Here is a 22,010-nt window from a genome sequence, read left to right as displayed (position 1 = left end):
ATGGGTCACATACAGTAAGTTACATACAACAGGCTTTAAGATTAAATGATGGCACCCTGTTGGCTCATTATACACTTTGTTTCTGCTCAATTGTCGCCATCTTGCTTTCTGATAGTTCTGCCGGCAGATGGCAGTGTTTATGTCTGCTGATCAACCCCGGTGCAAAGTTCTTTTCAGTCTCAAAAAGAACTAAGTAAACACTATCAGGAAGAATGTTTGGCATATAGTGTTTTATTTGAAGATTAATTTATGGTTTTAGTGTTGTTTTTAATGGTGACAGTACGTGACTAGGCCCCTTTAAGTAATTTCTTCATTCTACAGTTCTGGCAGTAATCAGCAATGGGTGTGCCAAGAGAAAAAAAATTCCAAGAAAACGGGTTTAATCAGTTAAATGAGGATTTCATAATTATATTTTTCCCCATAAGGCCCATTTGGTCTGGATAGCTTTTTCCTTTTATCGAATAAAACTATCATTTTAGCGCTGCATTTTGCATTTACCAAGGCAAACAAAAACAGAAATTAACCTAGACCTTCAGAAACACTGCCTTATGCTAAAACACCTAATGCTAATTCATTTCAATAATAGCTATATTTGTCCCTGGGGGGCAGTTTAAGGACACAATGAAGCGGCACAAACATAAACACACAAACCAAATATATGCGATCGACCCCTTGAGTGAAAGTTGGTCTCATTTCTGAGAAAAGCAACGGCTTGTGTTCAGGGGAACAGATCTGAAACGTTTTCTTTCTGCCAGTTTTGTGGTCAAACGTGAGAATCTTGACGCTTTTCACATGAGAATTAAAAAAAAAAAATAGCAGGAGGAGGAGGAAGGGAAAAAGTGTAATAAAACTTTTCTTTTTGGTCTATCTGGAGATAAAAACTGACGGGACGATAATTTTTTTTTTTTTTGTAGAAAACAAGAGTTCTACCTTTAATGTCTCCAGCCACATTATTTTGTACATTTACAGCACAGATCCCAGATTTCATTTTGATTCTGCACGCCTCACAGTTTAAAGTTTTCAACTGAAAAAAAAAAATAATAATACAGCACAACGAAAAGACATATGCACAAATTAAAACTTATAAAAATATAAAAACAGTACTCTTGAATCTCATGTGGACAAGTACCATTTCAACAACATAACTGATAATGCACAACAGAGCAAAATTTAACTATTAGTTTTTTTTTAAATAGAAAGAAAGACATTTTCATCATGCAGAAGTTGTAATTAAATAACCAATCAAACAAAATAATATATACTTCTCTATATATCTCTCTGAAATTTTCAAGTCAAAGCACTCCCATCCCTTACACAGGGAAAAAAACAAACAAAAAAAACAAGAAATGTTTAAAAACACCAGAGGGTCCGCAATGCTTTCATGAGCTGCCATCTTTGCATGGCCTTGTGTCGAAAGCATCGCATCTCGCCGTCGTCTGTTTGGCACAGAAAGACGTCGTAATGGCAGTAGCACTTTGCATCATTAAAAATGGGCGGAGCTGAGCTCATTTTCCAAGAAAAAAACAAAAAACAAAAACAAATCAAAAACATTCTGTGCAGCTAAATCCGTCAGGACAGCGAGTGGTGCTTCTCCTCAGCAGTGGTTTAGCTCAGCCCTACTGCAGCATGCTCTTGATAGTCTTGTTGGTCGATTCGTCATTCAGATGCTTGGTTGTGTACCTGACAGCCCAGAGGAGAACAAAAAATAAAAGATTCACTTTAGTTATGCAACATTTTATCAGCAATTTATCGTCTCTACCCTCTTATTCTGCAGTCCAGGATTGCCGGTCCATCACAAGTCAACAGAGAAACAACCATGCACACACTCACACATAAGGGCAATTAAGAGAGACCAAAAGGGAACTAAAAGTAAGAAAATTTTTCTTAAAATTTGTAGATTTTTACTTGATTTGAGCAGCTAAATAAGACTATTTGCCAATGGAATGAGAATTTCTACCCCTAAAATAAGATAATTAGACGTCCTGCACTTGAAATAAGATGATGGAGATGAGTTGTTCTTATTTTAAGTGCAAAAATCTTATTCAATTGGCAAATAGTCTGATTTACCAGCTCAAATCAATGAAGAGACACTAATTTCAAGAGGATTTTACCTACTTTTAGTTCCCTTTTTGCAGTGCTTGGGAATAATATGTAATGCTACTTATAATCCAGTGCACCTTATGTGTCCAAAAAATACGGTACACAAAAGGCGACGTTATCGAGATTAAATCTAGTCCAGTTTGCAGAGGGATGCAGAAGTCCTTTAAGAGTGTGAGTTCACAGTAAAGAATTACAAATAATGCAAATAACTTGGCGCCTCACAACTAACGGCACCACAAACGGTGCCTTCACGCTGCCTGAACTTTCACATTTAATCGGTTTTTACAATGCAAACACAAACATTCATGTATTTTACTTGATTGAGCAACACAAAGCATTACACTGCAAAAAGGGAACTAAAAGTAAGTAAACTTTTCTTAAAATTTGCACATTTTTCCTTGATTTGGGCAGCTAAATGCCAATGGAATGAGAATTTCTCCCCCTAAAATAAGATAATTAGCTATCCTGCACTTTAAATAAGATGATAGAGATGAAATGTTTTTTATTTTAAGTACAAAAATCTTATTCCATTGGCAAATTGTCTGATTTACCTGCTCACATCAAAGAAAAATACACTAATTTCAAGAGGATTTCTGCTACTTTTAGTTCCCTTTTTGCAGTGTACATACACTGTAAAAAGGGAACTAAAGTCAGTGAAAACCTTATTAAAATGAGTGTATTTGTCCTTGATATGAGCAGGTAAATAAGATTATCAGCCAGTGGAACAAGAGTTTTGGATTTAAAATAGGAGCAACTCATCTCCATCATCTTATTTCAAGAGAATATATCTAATTATCTTATTTTAGGGGTAGAAATTCTCATTCCATTGGCAGATTGTCTTATTTTCCTGCTCAAATCGAGGATACATAAACTAATTTCAAGAATTTTTTACTGACTTTTAGTTCCCTTTTTGCAGTGTAATTGTTAAGTGCAAAGAAAATAATACACAGTTTTCTATTTTTTTTTTTTTACAAATATGCATCTGAAAGGTGCAACAAGCATATGTGTAACTCTGATACGTCTGAATAAATATAGGAAAACAAACCGTACATCGCCCAACACTGAGGTGTTGACAGCATCATCCAATGAGGACAGTGTTTCAGCAGGCCAGAGTTAAAGGGCGCAAACTGCAGTTCAATCCTGCAACCTGGTTCACCACAAGCCCCAAAAACCGGCCAAAGCTAAACGTAAGAGCTACAGATCAAAGAATAATCCTGTGTTGGAATGGCCTAGTCAAAGTCCAGACCTAAGTCCTATAGAGTCTGTGGAAAAACCTAAAAAGATATCCATGCAGTCTGACTGAGCCTCAGATTTAGCGAAGGAAAGTGGCTGAAAATGTCAACATTTGTTTCTTTGCCCTGGGAAAAGTTCAGGGGGTGTGAATACTTTTACAAGACTATAAGAGAAAACCATCACTTCTTTGCTTATTTACTATATGTTTTACAAATTGTACCTAAAAACATTCTCAGCTTATTTTAAGGGAACCTAAATGTTGCAGGTTTTTTTGCTGTATAAATTAAAAAAAAACATTTTAATGATGCTTAGAGCTTTAAAGCCATTTAATCTGGAAAAGCCTTTTTTTTTTAAACAGTTTTAAGAAAAGCATCTACGAGCAGATGGGTTTTAAAAAGCTATAACAACATATTTAAATGAAGGATATCATCATCTACATTTCTATTTTGAAACAAATCACTGCAAAAACACAGCTAAAAATAAGAATTTCTTGAAATTAGTACATATGTCCTTGATTTAACCAGGTAAATAAGATTATTTGCCAATAGAATGAGTATTTTGACCTCTAAAATAAGATAATTAGATATACTGCACTTCAAATAAGATGACAGAGATGAGTTCTTCCTATTTTAAGTGCAAAAATCTTATTCCATTGGCAAATCATTTTATTTACCTGCTCAAATCAAGGATAAATGCACTAACTTGATGAACATTTGACTTTAGATCCGTTTTTGCAGTGTGGTCATGCCAAGCGTCTGCTGGCTGACGCTCAGAGCAGCTACAGCAGAGAGAAGCTCACCTGAGAGCATTAAGAAGGCCATCTACGCTGTTTGGAGGCTGATCTTTGAGGACTTTGATGCAGCCTTTCATCTGCAGAGGACAAACAAAATATTAGTTTAACCGGAGGATTCCAGAATCCTACACGATTTATAAGTAGGAAACTAGTCCAGATAAAGATTATTACTGCATTACTGCTGGTTTTATAGATGGAAGCTGCAGAACCTGGACAGACAGACAGGAAGGAAGGAAGGAAGGAAGGAAGGAAGGAAGGAAGGAAGGACACAAGGGAGGTCAGAAGAGGGGAAGGAAGACTAAAGAGGAAAGGAAAGAAAGGGACAACAAAGCAGGCAGGGAAGGAAGGAAGGAAGGAAGGAAGGAAGGAAGGAAGGAAGGAAGGAAGGAAGGAAGGAAGGAAGGAAGGAAGGACACAAGGGAGGACAGAAGAGGGGAAGGAAGGACACAAGGGAGGACAGAAGAGGGGAAGGAAGACTAAAGAGGAAAGGAAAGAAAGGGAGAACAAAGCAGGGAAGGAAGGAAGGAAAGAAGGAAGGAAGGAGGGAAGGACACAAGGGAGGAAAGAAGAGGGGAAGGAAGACTAAAGAGGAAAGGAAAGAAAGGGAGAACAAAGCAGGGAAGGAAGGAAGGAAAGAAGGAAGGAAGGAGGGAAGGACACAAGGGAGGAAAGAAGAGGGAAAGGAAGACTAAAGATGAAAGGAAAGAAAGGGAGGACAAAGCAGAAAAGCAGGGAAGGAAGGAAGGAAGGAAGGAAGGAAGGAAGGAAGGAAGGAAGGAAGGACAAGGGACGAGAGAAAGGAAGGAATACTAAAGAAGGAAATGTGGAAGGAAGGACACAAGGGAGGACAAAAGAAGAGAAGGAAGACTAAAGAGGTAAGGAAGCAAGGAAGGTAGGACAAAGACAAAAGGGAAGAAAAACAAAAAGGAGGAAAGGACAAAGGAATAAGAGATACAGGAGAAAATACACCATGAATAAATAAACAAGGGAGAGCCCAAAGAAAAGAAAGAAAACGATAAATCAATAAAATGGAGGGAAGGGAAGATGAAAGTGATAAAAAAAAGGAAGGGAGGAAGAAAGGACACCACTTCCAGTCTACAGGACAGGAAAGAAACATTTGTAATTTATTGTCCTCCTCCTGGAGGACGGGAGAACACGGGCCACACACTGCAGCTCGCTGCGCTTACATCAATTTTAGACGACTTTGCAAACGCTCCCACAGGATGGACGTAGTCGTACAAGATGATGACGCCGACCATCACCCTGAGACAGAAGGACACCGTCTCCTCGCTGTTGAAGCGGCTGCGATACTCCCTGAAGGCGGAGGGACGGAGAGGCGGCGTCACAAACACGTAAAGAAAGAAAGAAGACGAAGCAGACAGGAAGTAGGCGTAGAGCGTCACTCACGGCGTTTCCAGCATGACTTTACACACACTGGCCATCGTGCTTAAGCAGTCCGTCGTGTTCTCGATGGGCAGGTTCTTGTTCTGCAGGAAGAGAACCACGGAGCAGCTTGTTAGAACTCGTTCTTCCAGACTAAATAGAACTAATAAAAGTGGACTTGTTGATTTTTATATTAAATTAATTTCACTTTTAGACAATATATTATGAATAACCTCAGCGTTTTTAAGAAAAGTATGTGCAATTTCAACCATACTTTTACTCAGTTAAACATTTACTTAAGTGCATTATGCATAAGAACTGATCACAGTGATTGTACAATGTTAAAAAACATTTATTCACATTTTTTGGAACTTAAAAACACTGTCCTACATGACAAAATACATCAAACAGATAAAAATTCAGAAATTATTTAAAAAAAAAATTTCCACATCTGAAGCTCAGTGCTAGCATCTGCTGATTAAAACACAGCGCCCCTCGTGGACAATATAGGAACTACAGATTTTCAATTAACTAATGATTTTTTTTCAATAATTGTTTTATCTTTCTCTTCTTTTTATCTCCCCTTTCTTTCACCTTTTCTTTTTTTTTCTTCTTGTTCTTCCTTTTCTCTCCTACTTTCCCATTGTAGTGTCCATATCATTTGAGATAATCCCCGCATGAATCATAATAAAACTATTCACATTCATAAATCAAGCGGAGCACTATGGCAAAAGCAGTACTGCTCCGCTTGTGAAAGTCAAATCTGATGAGCTCTTTTTGGCATTAAGACAACAATTATTATTGCCATATTGCCAGACAGGACACTTGGGAAAAAAATAAAATAAAATAAAAAAATTCTCAGGGCGTATGTTTGACTCCCTGGTCTAAAACCTGCACAGAGAAAATCAAACGGGTTCACCAGTGGGGGAAAAAGCTTTTTAAAGTGAAGTTTAATGGTCAGCCCTGAATGTTTCCGGCTTTTAACTCAATTAATCCACTAATTAAAATCCTCCTGAAGCCTGCAGCTGGGAAACAGGCACCAATCGATCCTCCATTACCCTCACAAGCTGCAGTAATGTCTTCTTCTTTTAACTTGCCTTATGCTGCTACTCATAACGGTGGATTACAAACACCAGAAACTACCTGAAAATACTCCTTTTTAGTGTCTTTAAACACTTTTTAAAAAGGAAGTTTGTTTAACAGTCCGAGATGCTTCATCAAGCAATTGTTGGGGTTACCACTTCTCAGTAAAAATGCCTCCTTCTGATTGGCCAAAACAGAAAAAATACATTTAATATGCAATAATTAACTCTGCTCGCGTCTACCAGGCCTATTACTCCTAATTCTCCTTGAACCTTTGCACATTTCCTGACGTTGCAGCCACAAATGTAAATGTAAATGTTTTGGTTATTTTTTTAAAACTAACACGGCACCCTGAACACAAAGTTCAGTTTTAAAGCATTTATAAGTGCTTTATAAATAAAGTTCAAAACTTTATAAAGCAGTTTAACATACAATAAGGCACACAAAGTGCTGCATAATATAAAATACAACAAAATATAGCACTATAATAACAACAATAACAACAATTTAAAATTTGGCTAGGTTTTTATCTTATCGTTTTTATTGTTATCGTGAAAAACTTATGATTAGAATTTGGGTTTATCTTCACAACTATAAATTCTAATTAACAATGTCTTAAATTCCCAAAAACTGACAGTGTTGTCAAGATTTGTTATTTTAGCTATTTTCTCAACTCTTTGTGTCTTCTGAGCATCAATAAATGTCAATAAATTAAAAACATATATAATTAAATGCAGTGACTGTGTGTGGTTTACTGGTAAACATTTGTAATTTGCGTGAAACATATTTAAAATTTTGTTTTCATATATTTGACATTATTAAATGAGTTTTTTAAGGGCATTATTTGTATGTTTGGGGCTATAATTGACATGAGTTACCTAGAAAGTCTACAAGACGCGGGTAATCTTCTTTTATCATCGATTTTATCGTTATTGCAATATATCATGATAAATTTAAAGTCCATATCGCCCACCCCTAATTTAAACAATAAAAGGAAACAGTGCAAAGGTTGGCCCAGTGGGGCTAGCTGATAAATTGATTTTATTGATTAATTGGAATGTGCAATTCTTAAAGATTTCATTTTTGCATATTATTTTTATTTGTCTTCCATGAAACTTTGCATTATATCAATTCCGAGAGAACAAAAATGGAAATTGTTTTTCTAATAGCATGCAATGCTGAATAAATGCTTAGGAAAATATATTGTCAAAATACTCAAACACTGTTTTACCCCAAGACGAGGTACTTTAACAGTCATATACTTCTTTTTTTAAGTTAATCTGAAGCTATAAAAGCGAAGAGAGGCCTATTTTTAGATGAGCAATACCACTAGTGTCATATTTCCATTGTTTACTTTGGCGGGTCAATCATTTGGTTTAGTTGCATTTTTAATTCAGGTTAACTTCCAGATGAGACGTTATTAAAAATTATTTCAGAGATTTTTAAGCCATATGGCCCAGCCCTACAGTCTAGTGGTCATGCTTTCTGTAGTGGCTTAATTACAGGGTAATACTGGCAGAAAACATGTTTAGACCAGCGGTCACCAACCTTTTTGAAACAGAGCTACTTTATTAGTGCTACCAGCGCTGATCTTTGAACTAGAAGAGTCAGAGTTCACCTTAACTTTATGTAAAATAACCTAATTCTTCATGTTTTGTTATAGATATTGTCATTTTTTATATATATGTAAATGTAAGTGTGATTAAACAGGAAGAGTAATGGAATAAAATTAAGTTTTAGATGCAGCTCACTGGTGGATTGGGCTTTTTTAAGAACAGGCTCGCGGCCGCCACATGTGATCCTCGGGGGCCACTGGGTGCCCACGGCCCCATGTTGGTGACTCCTGTGTTAGAGGCTGCAAACGACTCAAGACTGTGGTGGAGGTTCACCGTATAGCAGGAAAGAGCCCTGAACTAGTGGCTCAGAGCAAAGCAGAGTCTCTGGAGAGATGCTGTGCATCCCATTTGAGTTTAAAGTACTTTGCAAAGAACAATGAGCACAATTTCCACATCTAAATGTGAAGACATCCCCATTATTTTCTTTCCATTTCACAATTATGCCCCCAGGTTATCCTGGTCTGACACATAAAATCCCAAGAAGACACACAGTCCTAACGAGACAAAGTCGTTCCCTCACCTCCGATACGAACTTCGTCGTGCCGTCGCTCAACGTCTTCAGCATGGGAGTGGCGTCCGCGTAGAAGAGAGATATCCGATTGGCCAGCTCGTTGTTGACTTCGTTCTCGCCCTCTGCCTGGAAATCAAAGAACGTAAAGTCAGGCCGACCGCGGTTATTTAACCTGCAGACCTTTTCGCCTATTGTTCAGGACGTCTGACCTTAATGGAAAACTCTCACGGGGGACCTTTAGCTCACCCGGATAATAAAAAAGAGCCGTTATCAGCGCTAGCCGGCACGAGAAATTACCACATCGGGGCAAATTTGAATGAAAAAATGTCAAAGTAATAAAACCAAAAAAGGTGCAACTGAATGAGCAGAGGTAATCTAAAAGCCATCGCTTCCAGTTTTCACTCCATAATGACGGCATATTGGAAAACGGAGGTAAAACCACTAATATCTGCTCTACTTCCAGCAGCTTCAGAAGACTGTGTTTGTGCACATAAGACGTTTCATCACATAAAACCCCGACATGCTGCAAAAACGGAACCAAAAATAAGTAAAATGTTCTTAAAATTAGTGCATTTTTCCTTGATTTGAGCAGATAAATAAGATGATCTGCCAATAGAATAAGATTTATGCACTTAAAATAGGAACAATTCATCTCCATCATCTTATATCAAGTGCAGTATATCTGATTATCTTATTTTAGGGGTCAAAATACTCATTCCATTGGCAGATAATCTTGTTTAATTGCTCTAATCAAGGACAAAAACACTAATTTCAAGACAATTTGACTTACTTTTAGTTGCCTTTTTTCAGTGTGTTTAAATGTCTGCAGAGAATGGCGAGGGCTTCAAGATTTGTTTTACTATTTTTGCTTTTTTTTGTTGCCTTTAAGATGTTTCCGGCCATCAAACATCTGACAAAAAACATAAATTTGATAATTTCATTTATAAAGGGAACAAAGTCACCCAAACCACACCATACATGATAAAATACTCCCCTCCCCCTAAAGCTAAATAACTGGTTGTCTCACTCCTGACTTATATCAAGTGCAGTATATCTAATTATCTTATTTTAGGGGTAAAAATACTCATTCCATTGGCAGATAATCTTGTTTAATTGCTCAAATCTAGGACAAATTTTAATTTTAAGAACATTCTACTTATTTTTAGATCAGTTTTTTTGCAGTGCAGGAAAACACTGATATGACCCCTTAGTTTCCCAACGCGTCCCGCTGCAGCACAAAAAACACCCGGCAGATAACAGAACAAGGCGTCTCTTCAAGAACCTCTTCTAAAGCCGTCTGCATATTTAAAAAAAACGAAAAACAACAAGAAGAAAACACTTCCTGCCGTCAAGAGAAACCCTGACAGGATAAGAATAAATCGGCCCGAACTTTCAAGCCAATTCGGGGTTTTTAACGAATCCTGACAGACGTGTTCAAAGACCGCCTGAGCGGGACAGATGGGTTTCATCTGGGCTGTCAGTGATTCACGTCTCTGAGCGGTGACTCAAGCGAGCTGCGAGGACAGCGGCGGCTTGTCTGGGTCCATTTCCCAGACGGAGAACTCGGGATCGCAGGGAGGAACGCCTCCCATCAGACGGGGGTCACAACAGAGAGCCGACTTCCTGTACCTGAGCCGCCGCTGTGAACACGTCAGACGAGGAGGGAGAGAAACACGAAGGCTACAAGGCGGTGACTTACTTTCTGAGGCTGGATAAGCTTTAACTGAGCTGCTCTAATGGTCCCTGAAAATCATCTGCTTTTAGCATTTCATAAATCGATCGTCACAGAAACCATCAGATCTGCCAGGGAACTAATCGTGGGGACAAGTGTGGAGAAACCAGGAAGTGATCATTTCCTCACACGTCAGGCATGAGAACAACAAACAGACACCTGGATGTGACGCCTGGTACAGACGAGAACACGGCGATGGGGCTTTTCAGTGGCCGACGTTAACCCGGGAAACTGAGAAGCACCGAATAATTGAGCGGAGATCAAGATCCGCCACCATGTTTGGTCTTTGATGCGTTTTGAAGTGGAATAATTTTAAAAACCTGATAAATGCTAGGACTTAACATCACACTGCCAAAAGTATCCGCTCATCTACCTCGACTCGCAAATGAACCCAAATCACATCTAATTGTTTACATATACATTTGCAATACCGTATTTTAACTGTAATATGCAATTACCTTCCACTGCACTTTAATTTAAGTAGCTTCTGTCCAAACTATTTATTCAATTCAATTTTATTTATATAGCGCCAATTCATGAAACATGTCATCTCAAGGCACTTTACAAAGTCAAGTTCAATCATATTATACAGATTGGGTCAGATTATACAGATTGGGTCAGATTATATTTTCCTATACAAGGAAACCAGCTGATTGCATCAAAGTCCCGACAAGCAGCATTCACTCTTGGAGAAGCGTAGAGCCACAGGGAGAGTCGTCTGCATTGTACATGGCTTTGCTGCAATCCCTCATACTGAGCAAGCATGAAGCGACAGTGGGAGGAAAAACTCCCCATTAACGGGAAGGAAAAACCTCCGGCAGAACCGGATATTTATTTTATAGTAATAGCTACCTGTATATCATGCTCACAATTCTGCCTATAATAATAGCCATCTGTACATATATTCATAATACATGTAAACTCTGTTATAATAACAATCATCTGTATATTATGCTATTGTACATATCTGCAAAACTCTATTAATAGTAATATCCACCTGTATATTATATTCAGTACATATCCAGCTGTAAATTTAGTTCACAATACTAGCGATCTATATATTATACTCATGGGACAAATCTATCAGTAAAATAGTGTTTTTAATAGTATCAATCTCTATATTTATTCAGTAGAAAACAATGTCCTGTACTTATGGAACCATTGTTTATCCTGCACTTGCTGCTAGTGCACTTAGACCTAAACTGCATTTCGTTGCCTTCTACCTGTACCTGTGTAATGACAATAAAGTTGAATCTAATCTAATCTAATTCTTAATTGATTTATTATTTAATTTCCCTCTGGGATGAACAAAGTGTTTTTGAATTGAATTAAATGTGACGTTGGTCCACTATTTGCAGCTTTATCTGCCTCAACTCTTCAGGGAAGGCTGTCCATGAGGTTCTGGAGTATCTATGGGAGTTTCTGACCATTTGTGAGGTCAGACACTGATGTTGGACGACAAGACCTTGGCTCTCAGGCTCTAATTAATCCCAAAGGTGCTCTATAGCAAAACTTTCAGCCTGCAACCCCCAGAATAACAGATCCACAGACTGGTGACCCCTTTATGGTGTGTGGGATGTCTCCCCCCACCCCACCCTTTTTTTAGGGAGAAATTATGAGAATAGTATTTTTATAAGGACTCTTACAACAAAGTACAGCCTTCCTCCTACTTTAAAACCAGGAATGTTGAACATTTTGTAAAGTTTCACAAATAGGGAAATACAAAATCTTTTTAGTAGATCAGTATTGGAGCTGGACGATATAGAAAAAAAAAGCATATTTATAAAATATAAATCATATTGATCGATATTGATAATTATCAACAAATTCCAAACATATATTTTAAGTGCAGCCCTGGCCATTTTATGATGTTGCTTAGCAACCTATTTTTAGATACAGAACAAACAAACACTGAATTCAAACTCTTTATTTACCCAACTTTTTACCAAAACTGTAAGTTTTTTAAAAAAAATTAAAAAGAACACGTGCTCTCTGAACTCTTTGAAGTGGGCGGAGCTTAGTGACTGAGTGTGGCTGGGTCTGCTTTGTGATTGGTTGGGAGGATGTAATGACTGTAATATTAACCTACATGATAGGCTAGAATGTAAGATGAAGGAAAACTGTTCTATTGCTCTATTGAACTTTTTTGATCGATATATATTGTTATTGAATTATCGTCTATCCCACTTTGGGAACCCCTGCCCTATCCACCCCAGACTCTCATCCATGTCTCCATGGTGCTTGATTTTATACATCTGTGGAAGCGAAAAACCTGATTTCCATTATTTGGACGGGTGAGTGAATACTTTAGGCATTATAAAGTACAATGCTTGAATCTAATTGGGTTATCCAGATACAAGAAAGACTTCCACACATTTCAAATGTAGGGTTGTTACGTTAGTGCTTAAAAAAAAAATAAAAAAAATCAAAGAGTAAAGGTGCTGATTCTGCTGAGCATAATGTATTTCTAGCTGTGCATTGTAAAAAAAAAAAAACATTAACATAATAAACTTGGTATTAGCTTTAATTAAGGTGGTGCCTCCTACTTTGCATAAAACGTAAACTTTGCCTCCATTGAAAGAGGAAACCTCCACCCTCGCTGCTCATCATGTCTGCCAGGGATTAGATAAATCAGATTTATTTGTGGATTTTAATATTTAATGCAGCCCAAACATAATTCATCTATAACAATAAACATTTTGGATTGTTTTTGAATGGTGCTGAACATAGAAAGTCGATACATATTTACAATTAAAGATGTAAATGGTTAAAATTTGTATAGAGATGCTATTAAAACAAATATTCTTGAAGACTGCACTGCAAAAGGAGAACTAAAAATAAGTAAAGATTTTCTTGAAATGAGTGTATTTGAGCAGATAAATGAGATTATCTGCCAATGGAATGAGTATTTTTACCCTTAAAATAAAATAAATCAGATATACTGCAATTGAAATAAGACGATGGAGATGAATTGTTCCTATTTTCAATGCAAAAATCTTATTCCATTGGCAAATAATCTTATTTACCTGCTCAAATTAAGGAAACATACTCTCATTTCAAGGAAAAAAAATCTTATTTTTATAGTTGTAATTTTGTAGTGTGAGGCTAGGCTGACCTGAATGGGTTTTAGGTTGTTTAGGAAGTAATGCTATTACTGGTTTGGAGCACATATCATTTTTTTTGTCTAGAAGATCCTGATCCCAAAGCACTATTCAGATCATTTTAAGAGCAACGTATTTTAATTTTTAACCTGCAAAGCGCTTCTCTAAGCTCCCCAGCGTGTACCTAACTGTGTTTTATGTTTTGTTCAGTGATGAAAACAGAAACAACAAGGTTTCCTTCTACGGCTCACGCCAGCTTCGTCGTAAACTTCAAAATGTGGCGTCTCACAGCTTCTCTAAAACCTGTCTGGAGTATCTCTCCGTCAGCGAAAGCCAGACCGGCTGACCAGAGGGCCAAAACGTGCTCACCGGAACGTTATTGATCCGCATTCGACTCAGGGTTCTCCTGTAGTAGCTGAAGTCGTTCTGAATGGCAGGATTTGTCATCTGGAGGAGGGAGAGAAAGGGAACAATGAGCCGGTGGTTGTGTGTCGTTAGCACAGCCTGCAGTGGGGCGGTGAGTCCAGGACCAAAGCCGCCGCTGCCGCCATCGCTGTCATGACACAACGCTTTAGCCAGCAAAGCAGAAATGCAGCTTTTGGGCAGGAATGACATAAAAAGACCACAGATACAATTACAGTTTTATTTGCTGAACTGAATTTAAGTCGTCTGACACCAATTCGCCCCCCGCCCTCCCTCTCCCTCCTGTCAGGAAATATTTGGCTTTTTCCCTCGTTTTAAGGGACTCGGCTGCACCGATTCTGACAGGAGGGCTAAAGCTGAGGAAACGGGTCTCATTAAAAGGAGAGGCACAGCACAAATCTGTGGCATTATTTACACTCAGAGCTTCACGCTTACTTTAAAATATGAAGCGTCTTATTTTGATTATGACCTCCTGCAAAAAAAAAAAAAAAAGGAAGCATGCCAATGAGAGAGCTTCTTATAAAAACAGCAGCACCAGTGAAAGCTCATTATGTGGGTAATTATCCTCATTCCTGTGCGAGCCCGTCACTGTCAGAGCTGCACTTGCAGCATGTTAATCCTGCTACAATGGACTGGTACTCTGTCTTTGTCCACTGCCTCCACCAGCGGAGACGGTCTGCGCTGCCAGGGTGGGGCTGCGTGCCACTCAGACGCTCTAACTAGGTCAGAAGCCCGTGCACGGATGTGAAAGATTGATGAATGGGCCAGCCGTGCCACCTTACACCCCCCCGTCTCTTCATGTTTTATCTTGCCAGGATGGGTAGTGGGTGCTAATTGGGGTGTCGCGGCACATCGCCGCAGGGAGTCGGTTTGCATCTCGGACTGCCTTGTTGTTACAATGGGCATTTGAGCGACACCTACGCTGGATGTGTGAGCTTTTCAACAGCGTTTCATTAGCAGCCTGTGTCCGATTACAAGCCAGATCAGAGCTCTGCTGGTTCCTCTCGCTTGATCGCCAACAGAAACGCGCCACATTTAAAGATGGGGATCCGGATTTTTTAGCCCTCGCTCATCCTAAAAGCACAAGTTGGAGGCGTCTGGCTTGTATAGTGATGCGTACCTTCAGCTCGTCGAAGCGCAGGGTGAAGTGCAGGATCTCGGCGAACTGCTTGGCGAGCGCCTGCTCCCGCTCCAGGTGCTGAGTCGGGTCGTTGTACGTCTCGTTGGTCAGAGCTCCCAGCAGGCTGTGCAACGCCGCTTCTGTCAGAAGGAAACGCATTCAGAGAGGTTTCATTTACTCTCCACATGGAGGCCAAGAGGAAGGTCCTGAACGAGCAGTGCAGCTGAACTTTCTAGCCACTGCAAAAACAGAACTAAAAAGAAGTAAAATTTTCTTGAAATGAGTGTATTTGTCCTTGATTTGAGCAGGTAAATAAGATGATTTGCCAATGGAATGAGTATTTTGACCCCTAAAATTAGATAATTAGTTATTCAGGGTTCCTACAGCATAAAGCAAGTTAAATTCAACACTTTTTAATGCCACTTGAAATAAAAAGTTAAGACCAATTTCACAATAAACAAGATAAACCTGGTTGTGACAACTTCACCCAAATGTTTATTTTAACATAAACCATTACTTTCTGGCCCAGTAGACATGTTTACACTACAAAAAGGGAACTAAAAGTAAGTCAAATTTTCTTGAAATTAATGTATTTTTCCATGATGTAAGCAGGTAAATAAGACTATTTGCCAATGGAATAAGATTTTAGCACTTAAAATGTGAATATTTCATCTCTATTATCTTATTTCAAGGGCAGGATATCTAATTATCTTATTGTAGGGATCAAAATACTAACTCCATTGGCAAATAGTCTTATTTACCTGCTTAAATCATGGAAAAATACATTAATTTCAAGAAACTTTGACTTACTTTTGCTTCCCTTTTTGCAGTGTAAAATTTTAAAAAACATTTCATATAGGAAGAAAGCTAAAAAACACAAATTACAGATATATCTTTTAACAACTACTGAACTGAATTCACAAACTTTGTTTTGTTCTCTACTAAAATAAACTATAAATCAGTTTTAAAAACCACAACCTAACCAGTGCCAACTCTTTTTCGCAGCTATGGTCCGAAAGCAACAGTTTTTATTGGTTCCGCTATCAGGACGGAACCAATAATGGTTACATTGAGCCGTTCGGCAAATTAAAAGAAATTATAATTATGTCAATTATTTTACTGTTTGGTAAGGATTACAAAAATAAAATCCTATTTATGACCTGGTAACAATTTTAAGACCTAAGAAAAACTGATTTAAGACATTTTAATGCCAATTAAGGCCTTAGTTTTATATTACAGAATTCAATGCCTTTTAAGACTTTTTAAGGGTGCGCAGGAACCCTGTTATTCTGCCCTCTAAATAAGATGATGGAGATGAGTTATTCCTATTTTAAGTACAGAAATCTCATTCCATTGGCAAATCATCTTATTTACCTGCTCAAATCAAGGACAAATGCACTCATTTCAAGAAAATTTGACTTATTTTTAGTTTAATTTTTGCAGTGAGTGCATGGCGACCATCTACAGCGGCACAATCTGCAAACATCAAAACCGAAACTACAACAGAGTGATCCGTCTACAAAATGTATTCTCCGTTTCACACAGGTAATACGGAGGAACTGATTTGGTTGCTCTGGGATAAAAAAAAAAAAAACTTTTTGAGTGTTTTAGATTTGTTTGTCTTGAACCTTTTACTAGATGGAAGTGGATATAAATAATGTGTCCAGAAGTGAGTGGAGTCTGCAGCAATAGCGCTGGCTATTATTCTGGAGTCTGCAGGTGGAAACATGCAGCTGAAGAACCACACAGTGCAGCATTTTACCAGGAGGCTCTCCATCCCTGACCTGCAGAAGTGTGCGAGTAGCCGGTGAGGAAGGAAAACGCAATTTAACTTTCTGAGTTAATAAAGTCTGCGTTGGGCTTTCCAACGATCAGCAGAGATGTGCACACCCAGAGACTTGTAGTTATCCAGTTATCCTCGCCGGGTATCGAGAGGGGAGTGTGTGAACATGCAGAGCTCAAATGTGAGGTAGTTTCAGAAAGTTTAAGAAAAAATATAAACACCCCTTTGCGAAAATATGAAAATTATGAATCCCGATAAATCCTCACACACTTAGACACACTTAACTCTGCAGAGGAGCTTCAGTAAAGAGAACAAATGGACTCTAACTGAGGCTGCTGCAGAAAAACCCACAGAAATGCATCCCAACAGCAGAACAGAGTTTAAATATTAATATATTGGATTTATTAATTATCAAATATGGGTAACTCTCAACAAATCCAAGAAAATGAACTGCATACCATCTAAAACCGCAGAAATGTAAACATTATCCCATGTTTCAGCTCATCATAACCAGTGCCCGCATTCACAAAGATTCTCAGTCTCTCAGAGCTCCTATCTTAGCCTAAAAAAGTCCTACACTGCAAAAACGGATCTAAAAATAAGTAATGTATTTATCCTTGATTTAAGCAGGTAAATAAGATTATCTGCCAATGGAATGAGTATTTTGATCCCTAAAATAAGATAATTAGACATCCTGTACTTGAAATAAGACGATGGAGATGAATTGTTCCTATTTTAAGTGCAAAAATCTTATTCTATTGGCAAATCATCTTATTTACCTGCTCAAATCAAATGCACTAATTTTAAGAACATTTAACTTATTTTTAGTTCCGTTTTTGCAGTGTACCTCGGAGTTTTAGCTAAAGAGCGACTCAGATCGCTGCTGAGAGGAAATGAGAGTTTTTATCTCAGCAAGGAGGCGTGGTTGACCCCGATGTTAGGTGTGATGCTGTCTTTCCACAGCTGTGATTGGTTGACCGTACAACTCGCAGCTCAGAGACGAGAATAGAAGAGAGTGTTGAAAGGTAAATTGTTCCCTGGATCACGGTGCAAATACGCAGACTTTAACGAGTATTGCCGCCGATCAATGAGCCTTTTCCTCTGCGCGTCTTAATGCTTTTACACACCAGCCTGGTGAAAAGCGCTCCGTGCAGCGATCAAAACACAAGCAAACTTCTATATCACCATTTAGGCTACTGACATCAACTTTTACGATACAGAAAATTATTTCTCACTTCTTTTACATATATTCTTTGTAAGTTTCTCCACTTTTTATTCATGATTATTTCCTATTACCATATTTTTTGGGTTATAAGGCGCATTAAATATTCTTACCAAGTGTGTAATATCACTTCTTCACGTCCACAAGTCTCTATCCGTCTCTGCTGGGAGGACAGAGTAGCAGGACTACACTGCTCTGTTTCCAACTTAAGGCCAAAATAAACGTAACTTTTATATTGAATTAACTTACTGGGTTTATTGTTGCTAACATGTATTCCAGGCACGGGCTGCCTTACATGAATGCACTTCTAGTTTCTACATTACAGTCAGGCAGTCTTGTAGACAGCTCAGGGGACCAATCAGGTAGTGACACAGTGTACCGTAATGCTCCTAATATCCGTTGAGCGGACCGGTTTCTTGCTTACACATTTTAACAGATTCCTGAGCGCATTGTACCACATAAAACTGGTCAGTAAGCACAACAGTAATCATTTATAAGGAGCACCATCAATATTTGAGAAAATTTAAGTGCGCTTTGTAGTACGAAAAATATGGTATTTATTTATCCTCAATAGAATTACGTTACAAGAAGCTGTGCCTTTAACCCGTCGGGGACCTGAAACTAATTGATTCCCCTCTATGGGGATGATAAAGTTTATATTATCTACATATTTATATGATTGCTATACAAGTTTATGCCCTCCTTCCTCCACTGTTTAGGTGGATCAGCCAATCAGCTCTCTCCGTTTCCACCATCTTCCCTGCTTCAGACACTCTAAAGGCCCATTCATACCTCACGTAAAAGACGGATACGGATACGTGTGGAGTGTTTCATACGTTCTAACCGTCGATTTCGTCCGTATTCTGACACGAAATTTGGGAGCTTACGATTACGGACGAAACGGATCAATACGGAGCAATACTACCGGAAACGATGGGGGGCGCTATTGAGTTTGTAGTTCAAAATGTCAACAAAATCACAAAGGAGGTTATAATTCTGGGCTTTAAACAATGGCGGGATTCGAGGAACAACTTGCGGAGCTTCTCCGCAACTACCCACACATATGATGTGTCGTGTCCGGGGCACAGGGACAAACAAAAAGTTTAGTTACGGAGCAAATACAACAAAATCCCGTCTTGGACCGTCGCCATGTTTGATCAGTGACGAATCATTGGCGCCCAGCACTGCCACCTAGAGGACATATTGGTTATTGCGCACCTCAACAGACGGAGATATGAAGGAGTCAACGGATAGAACGTACGGACAGAAATACGGACGTGTAGGCCAAACGTAGGGTATGAATGGGCCTTTAGGCTCGCTGAAAGTCCTCCTTAACACTCTTAACATTCTCTTAAAGGCGCAGACCTCCAGGGTTCAAGTGGATAAAAAGTTAAAAAGGAACAATGATCCCTTTCTTCTTTGTTTGAGGTCAAGGAACAGGCGTCATCCTCGCATCTGACGGCAGCAAAGCGTCGGCCCGCTGAAGCATCCCGATTAGGATGGAGGCTGATAACGGGGCAGCGGTGGTGCCCGAATCGCCCAGAGGCCAGTGCCAGTTTCAGGAAGGGAGAGGAAGAGCGAGGATGGGGTGGTGGTGGTGTAGCGTTCAAGGGATGCAGGGCCTCTCCTGTTCACATGCAGATGAGACATGGGACTAATTATCTTATTGGCATGGAAATGTGAACGGAGGAGGGGAATGGCATGATTTCATTCAAGCAGGATTACACTCATTGTTTTGACAGTGAGTAAACACAAAGCCTGTACCATGCCTCGACATTACATACCCATGGTCAGATAATTAGTGAGGCATGAGCAGGGGCTGGGAGGGGGAATGAAAATCACATTAGGGGGAGATTCAGCGGAGAACTTCCAGGGAAAGTAATTTTATACAAACACGTCGCCTTCACGTGTATAAAAAAAAAAAAGGGAGAGAGACGTAGCAAAGCGTTTAAAACCCAGAGGGAGTTTTATTTATAGACGCAGACAGGGCTTTGAGTTCAGTCTGGAAGCGTCAGCGGTGATATAAACCAGACAAGCCCAGCGTCTGATGCAATGAGCTCCGTGGTAGCAAATTCAATCTAAGCTGATTTATTCCAAGTATATTTTACAGTTTGCGCTGATCGCCAATCAAGATGCACATGTCAACATGACCCAGATTCAGACACGGGTCTACTCTAGATAAGGGGGGGTGTAATAGGACTTCCAGGAGACGGGCCGAGAGACTGGCGGTGCGGCGCGTCTGCCGATCAGTAATGACTCCCATCTGCTCGGGACAGCGTTCGCAGCGGAGCGGCTGATTAAAAATGGCCTGAGTGGTGCAGTTTTTTTTTTTTCCCCTCCCTCCCCCGTCTACGGCCCAGCCAAAACAGGAAGTTGGAGCTTGGAGTTTAAGTGCTGCGCTCCAGAACATTAGGAAGATGAGGAGGGACAACACTTCTCTTCTTAGGCTTGGACTTAGACAACTTTATTGGTCATTTTGTATGCACAAAGTGCGTACAGAACGAAATTTCCTCACTGCAAAAAGTAAGTAAAATTTTCTTGAAATGTTTGTATTTTTCCTTGATTTGAGCAGGTAAATAAGAGTAATTGCCAATGGAGTAAGATTTATGCACTTAAAATAAGAATAATTCATCTTCATCATCTTATTTCAAGTATAGGATATCTAATTATGTTATATTAGAGGTAAAAATACTTGTTCCATTGGCAAATAGTCTTATTTAGCTACTCAAATCAATGAAAAACAAACTAATTTCAAGAAAATTTTACTTACTTTAGTTCCTTTTTTTGCAGTGCTTTGCATACAGCTTGAAAAAAAAAAAATCACAGTAAATTGCAGTAAATTTCAGAATAAAGATGCAGCAACTTCGCTCTTCCTTTTGGGGATAAGGTTTCGTTTTTTTTTTTATTATTATCAATTGCATGCAGTTCTTTTAGCCAATCAACCATTACAATATTAGCAAACCTGTGAAATTCATGAAGAAATCCCCAGGAAATTGTCGCTAATAAGACTCAGGAGTGGCCTTTATTTGGATGAATTCCTATGGACTTTATTTTGAAAAGCCAACTTGATCTCAAATTTTTAACCACTGGTGTAAAATCTGTTGATAATGTGGAACGTTTGCAACAATCAAGCTTATATAAAATACTGAAGCTATTTGTTTCTTTATTTTCTGTAAGCTTTATTCTAAAATGATTTACAGTTGCTGGTTTAGGTCCATGTAGCATTTAAAAAACAGACTCTAGTAACAATCTAACAGTCTCTTATTTTGAAATGTATCCATGTTAAGCATTAATTAATATACTTATCTTCACTGCTTCAAATCCATTTAGAAACCAAAACCTTGCTTTAATGTTAGCTCTTCTAAAGAGCAAGCTTTAGTTTGAAGGTCTAAAACATGTGAGGGGCAGGGCTGAGTACATAAAGACTTCATTCCAGCATCAACGTGTGCGATTTTGGGAAACAATATAAATAATTCATGCAATACGCATCAAACATATCGCAATTACATGTTTTGCCAATATTGTGCAGCCCTGGCCTTTCAGACGGGGTGCTGAGATTTAATGTGCAAAGGGTAAACACTTTTACACACCATTATACACATGTAGAAAACACATGCAGCACATTAAATGGATTATTTGACAGAGCCCACGTGGTAAATATTCAACAGCAGCCCTACCCAGAGGTAAAATTAAGCTCTAATACAGGGATGAGTGATTATGACCTGAAGTGCAACACAAAAGGAAAAAACAGATATGTCCTATTTGCTCTAGGCGCCGTCTGATCAGTCGTCCCCTCAGAAAACAGAAGCTGTTGACTCAGCTCAGCCTGCTTCATTTACTATTAACCCCTTCAGCCATATGAAAAACTCTACGTCCACCACAGTCTGTTTTAGATTAGATATAATCTTAC

At 38.8% G+C, this 22,010-nt stretch overlaps 1 protein-coding gene across 2 annotated transcripts in view; it reads right to left on the bottom strand.

The window, feature by feature from the left end:
* Positions 1-1,324: 1,324 nt before the first annotated feature.
* fam49bb (family with sequence similarity 49 member Bb) overlaps positions 1,325-22,010 on the bottom strand; it is a 73,497-nt gene continuing 52,811 nt past the window's right edge. For both annotated transcript variants that reach the window (XM_021309271.2, XM_012850045.3), the window contains exons 6-12: positions 15,096-15,235; positions 13,922-13,999; positions 8,729-8,845; positions 5,534-5,613; positions 5,314-5,440; positions 4,133-4,203; positions 1,325-1,680 (exon numbers count right to left, since the gene is read on the bottom strand). In XM_021309271.2, coding sequence (XP_021164946.1) covers positions 1,617-1,680; positions 4,133-4,203; positions 5,314-5,440; positions 5,534-5,613; positions 8,729-8,845; positions 13,922-13,999; positions 15,096-15,235 — 677 coding nt within the window. In that variant the 3' untranslated portion in view covers positions 1,325-1,616. The remainder of the gene's footprint in view (positions 1,681-4,132; positions 4,204-5,313; positions 5,441-5,533; positions 5,614-8,728; positions 8,846-13,921; positions 14,000-15,095; positions 15,236-22,010) is intronic.

This window comes from Fundulus heteroclitus, chromosome 21, assembly GCF_011125445.2.
Source record: "Fundulus heteroclitus isolate FHET01 chromosome 21, MU-UCD_Fhet_4.1, whole genome shotgun sequence".
Taxonomy (NCBI): domain Eukaryota; kingdom Metazoa; phylum Chordata; class Actinopteri; order Cyprinodontiformes; family Fundulidae; genus Fundulus; species Fundulus heteroclitus.
The sequence above is the reverse complement of the archived record's forward strand: the minus strand, read 5'-3'. Positions and strand labels throughout refer to the sequence as shown.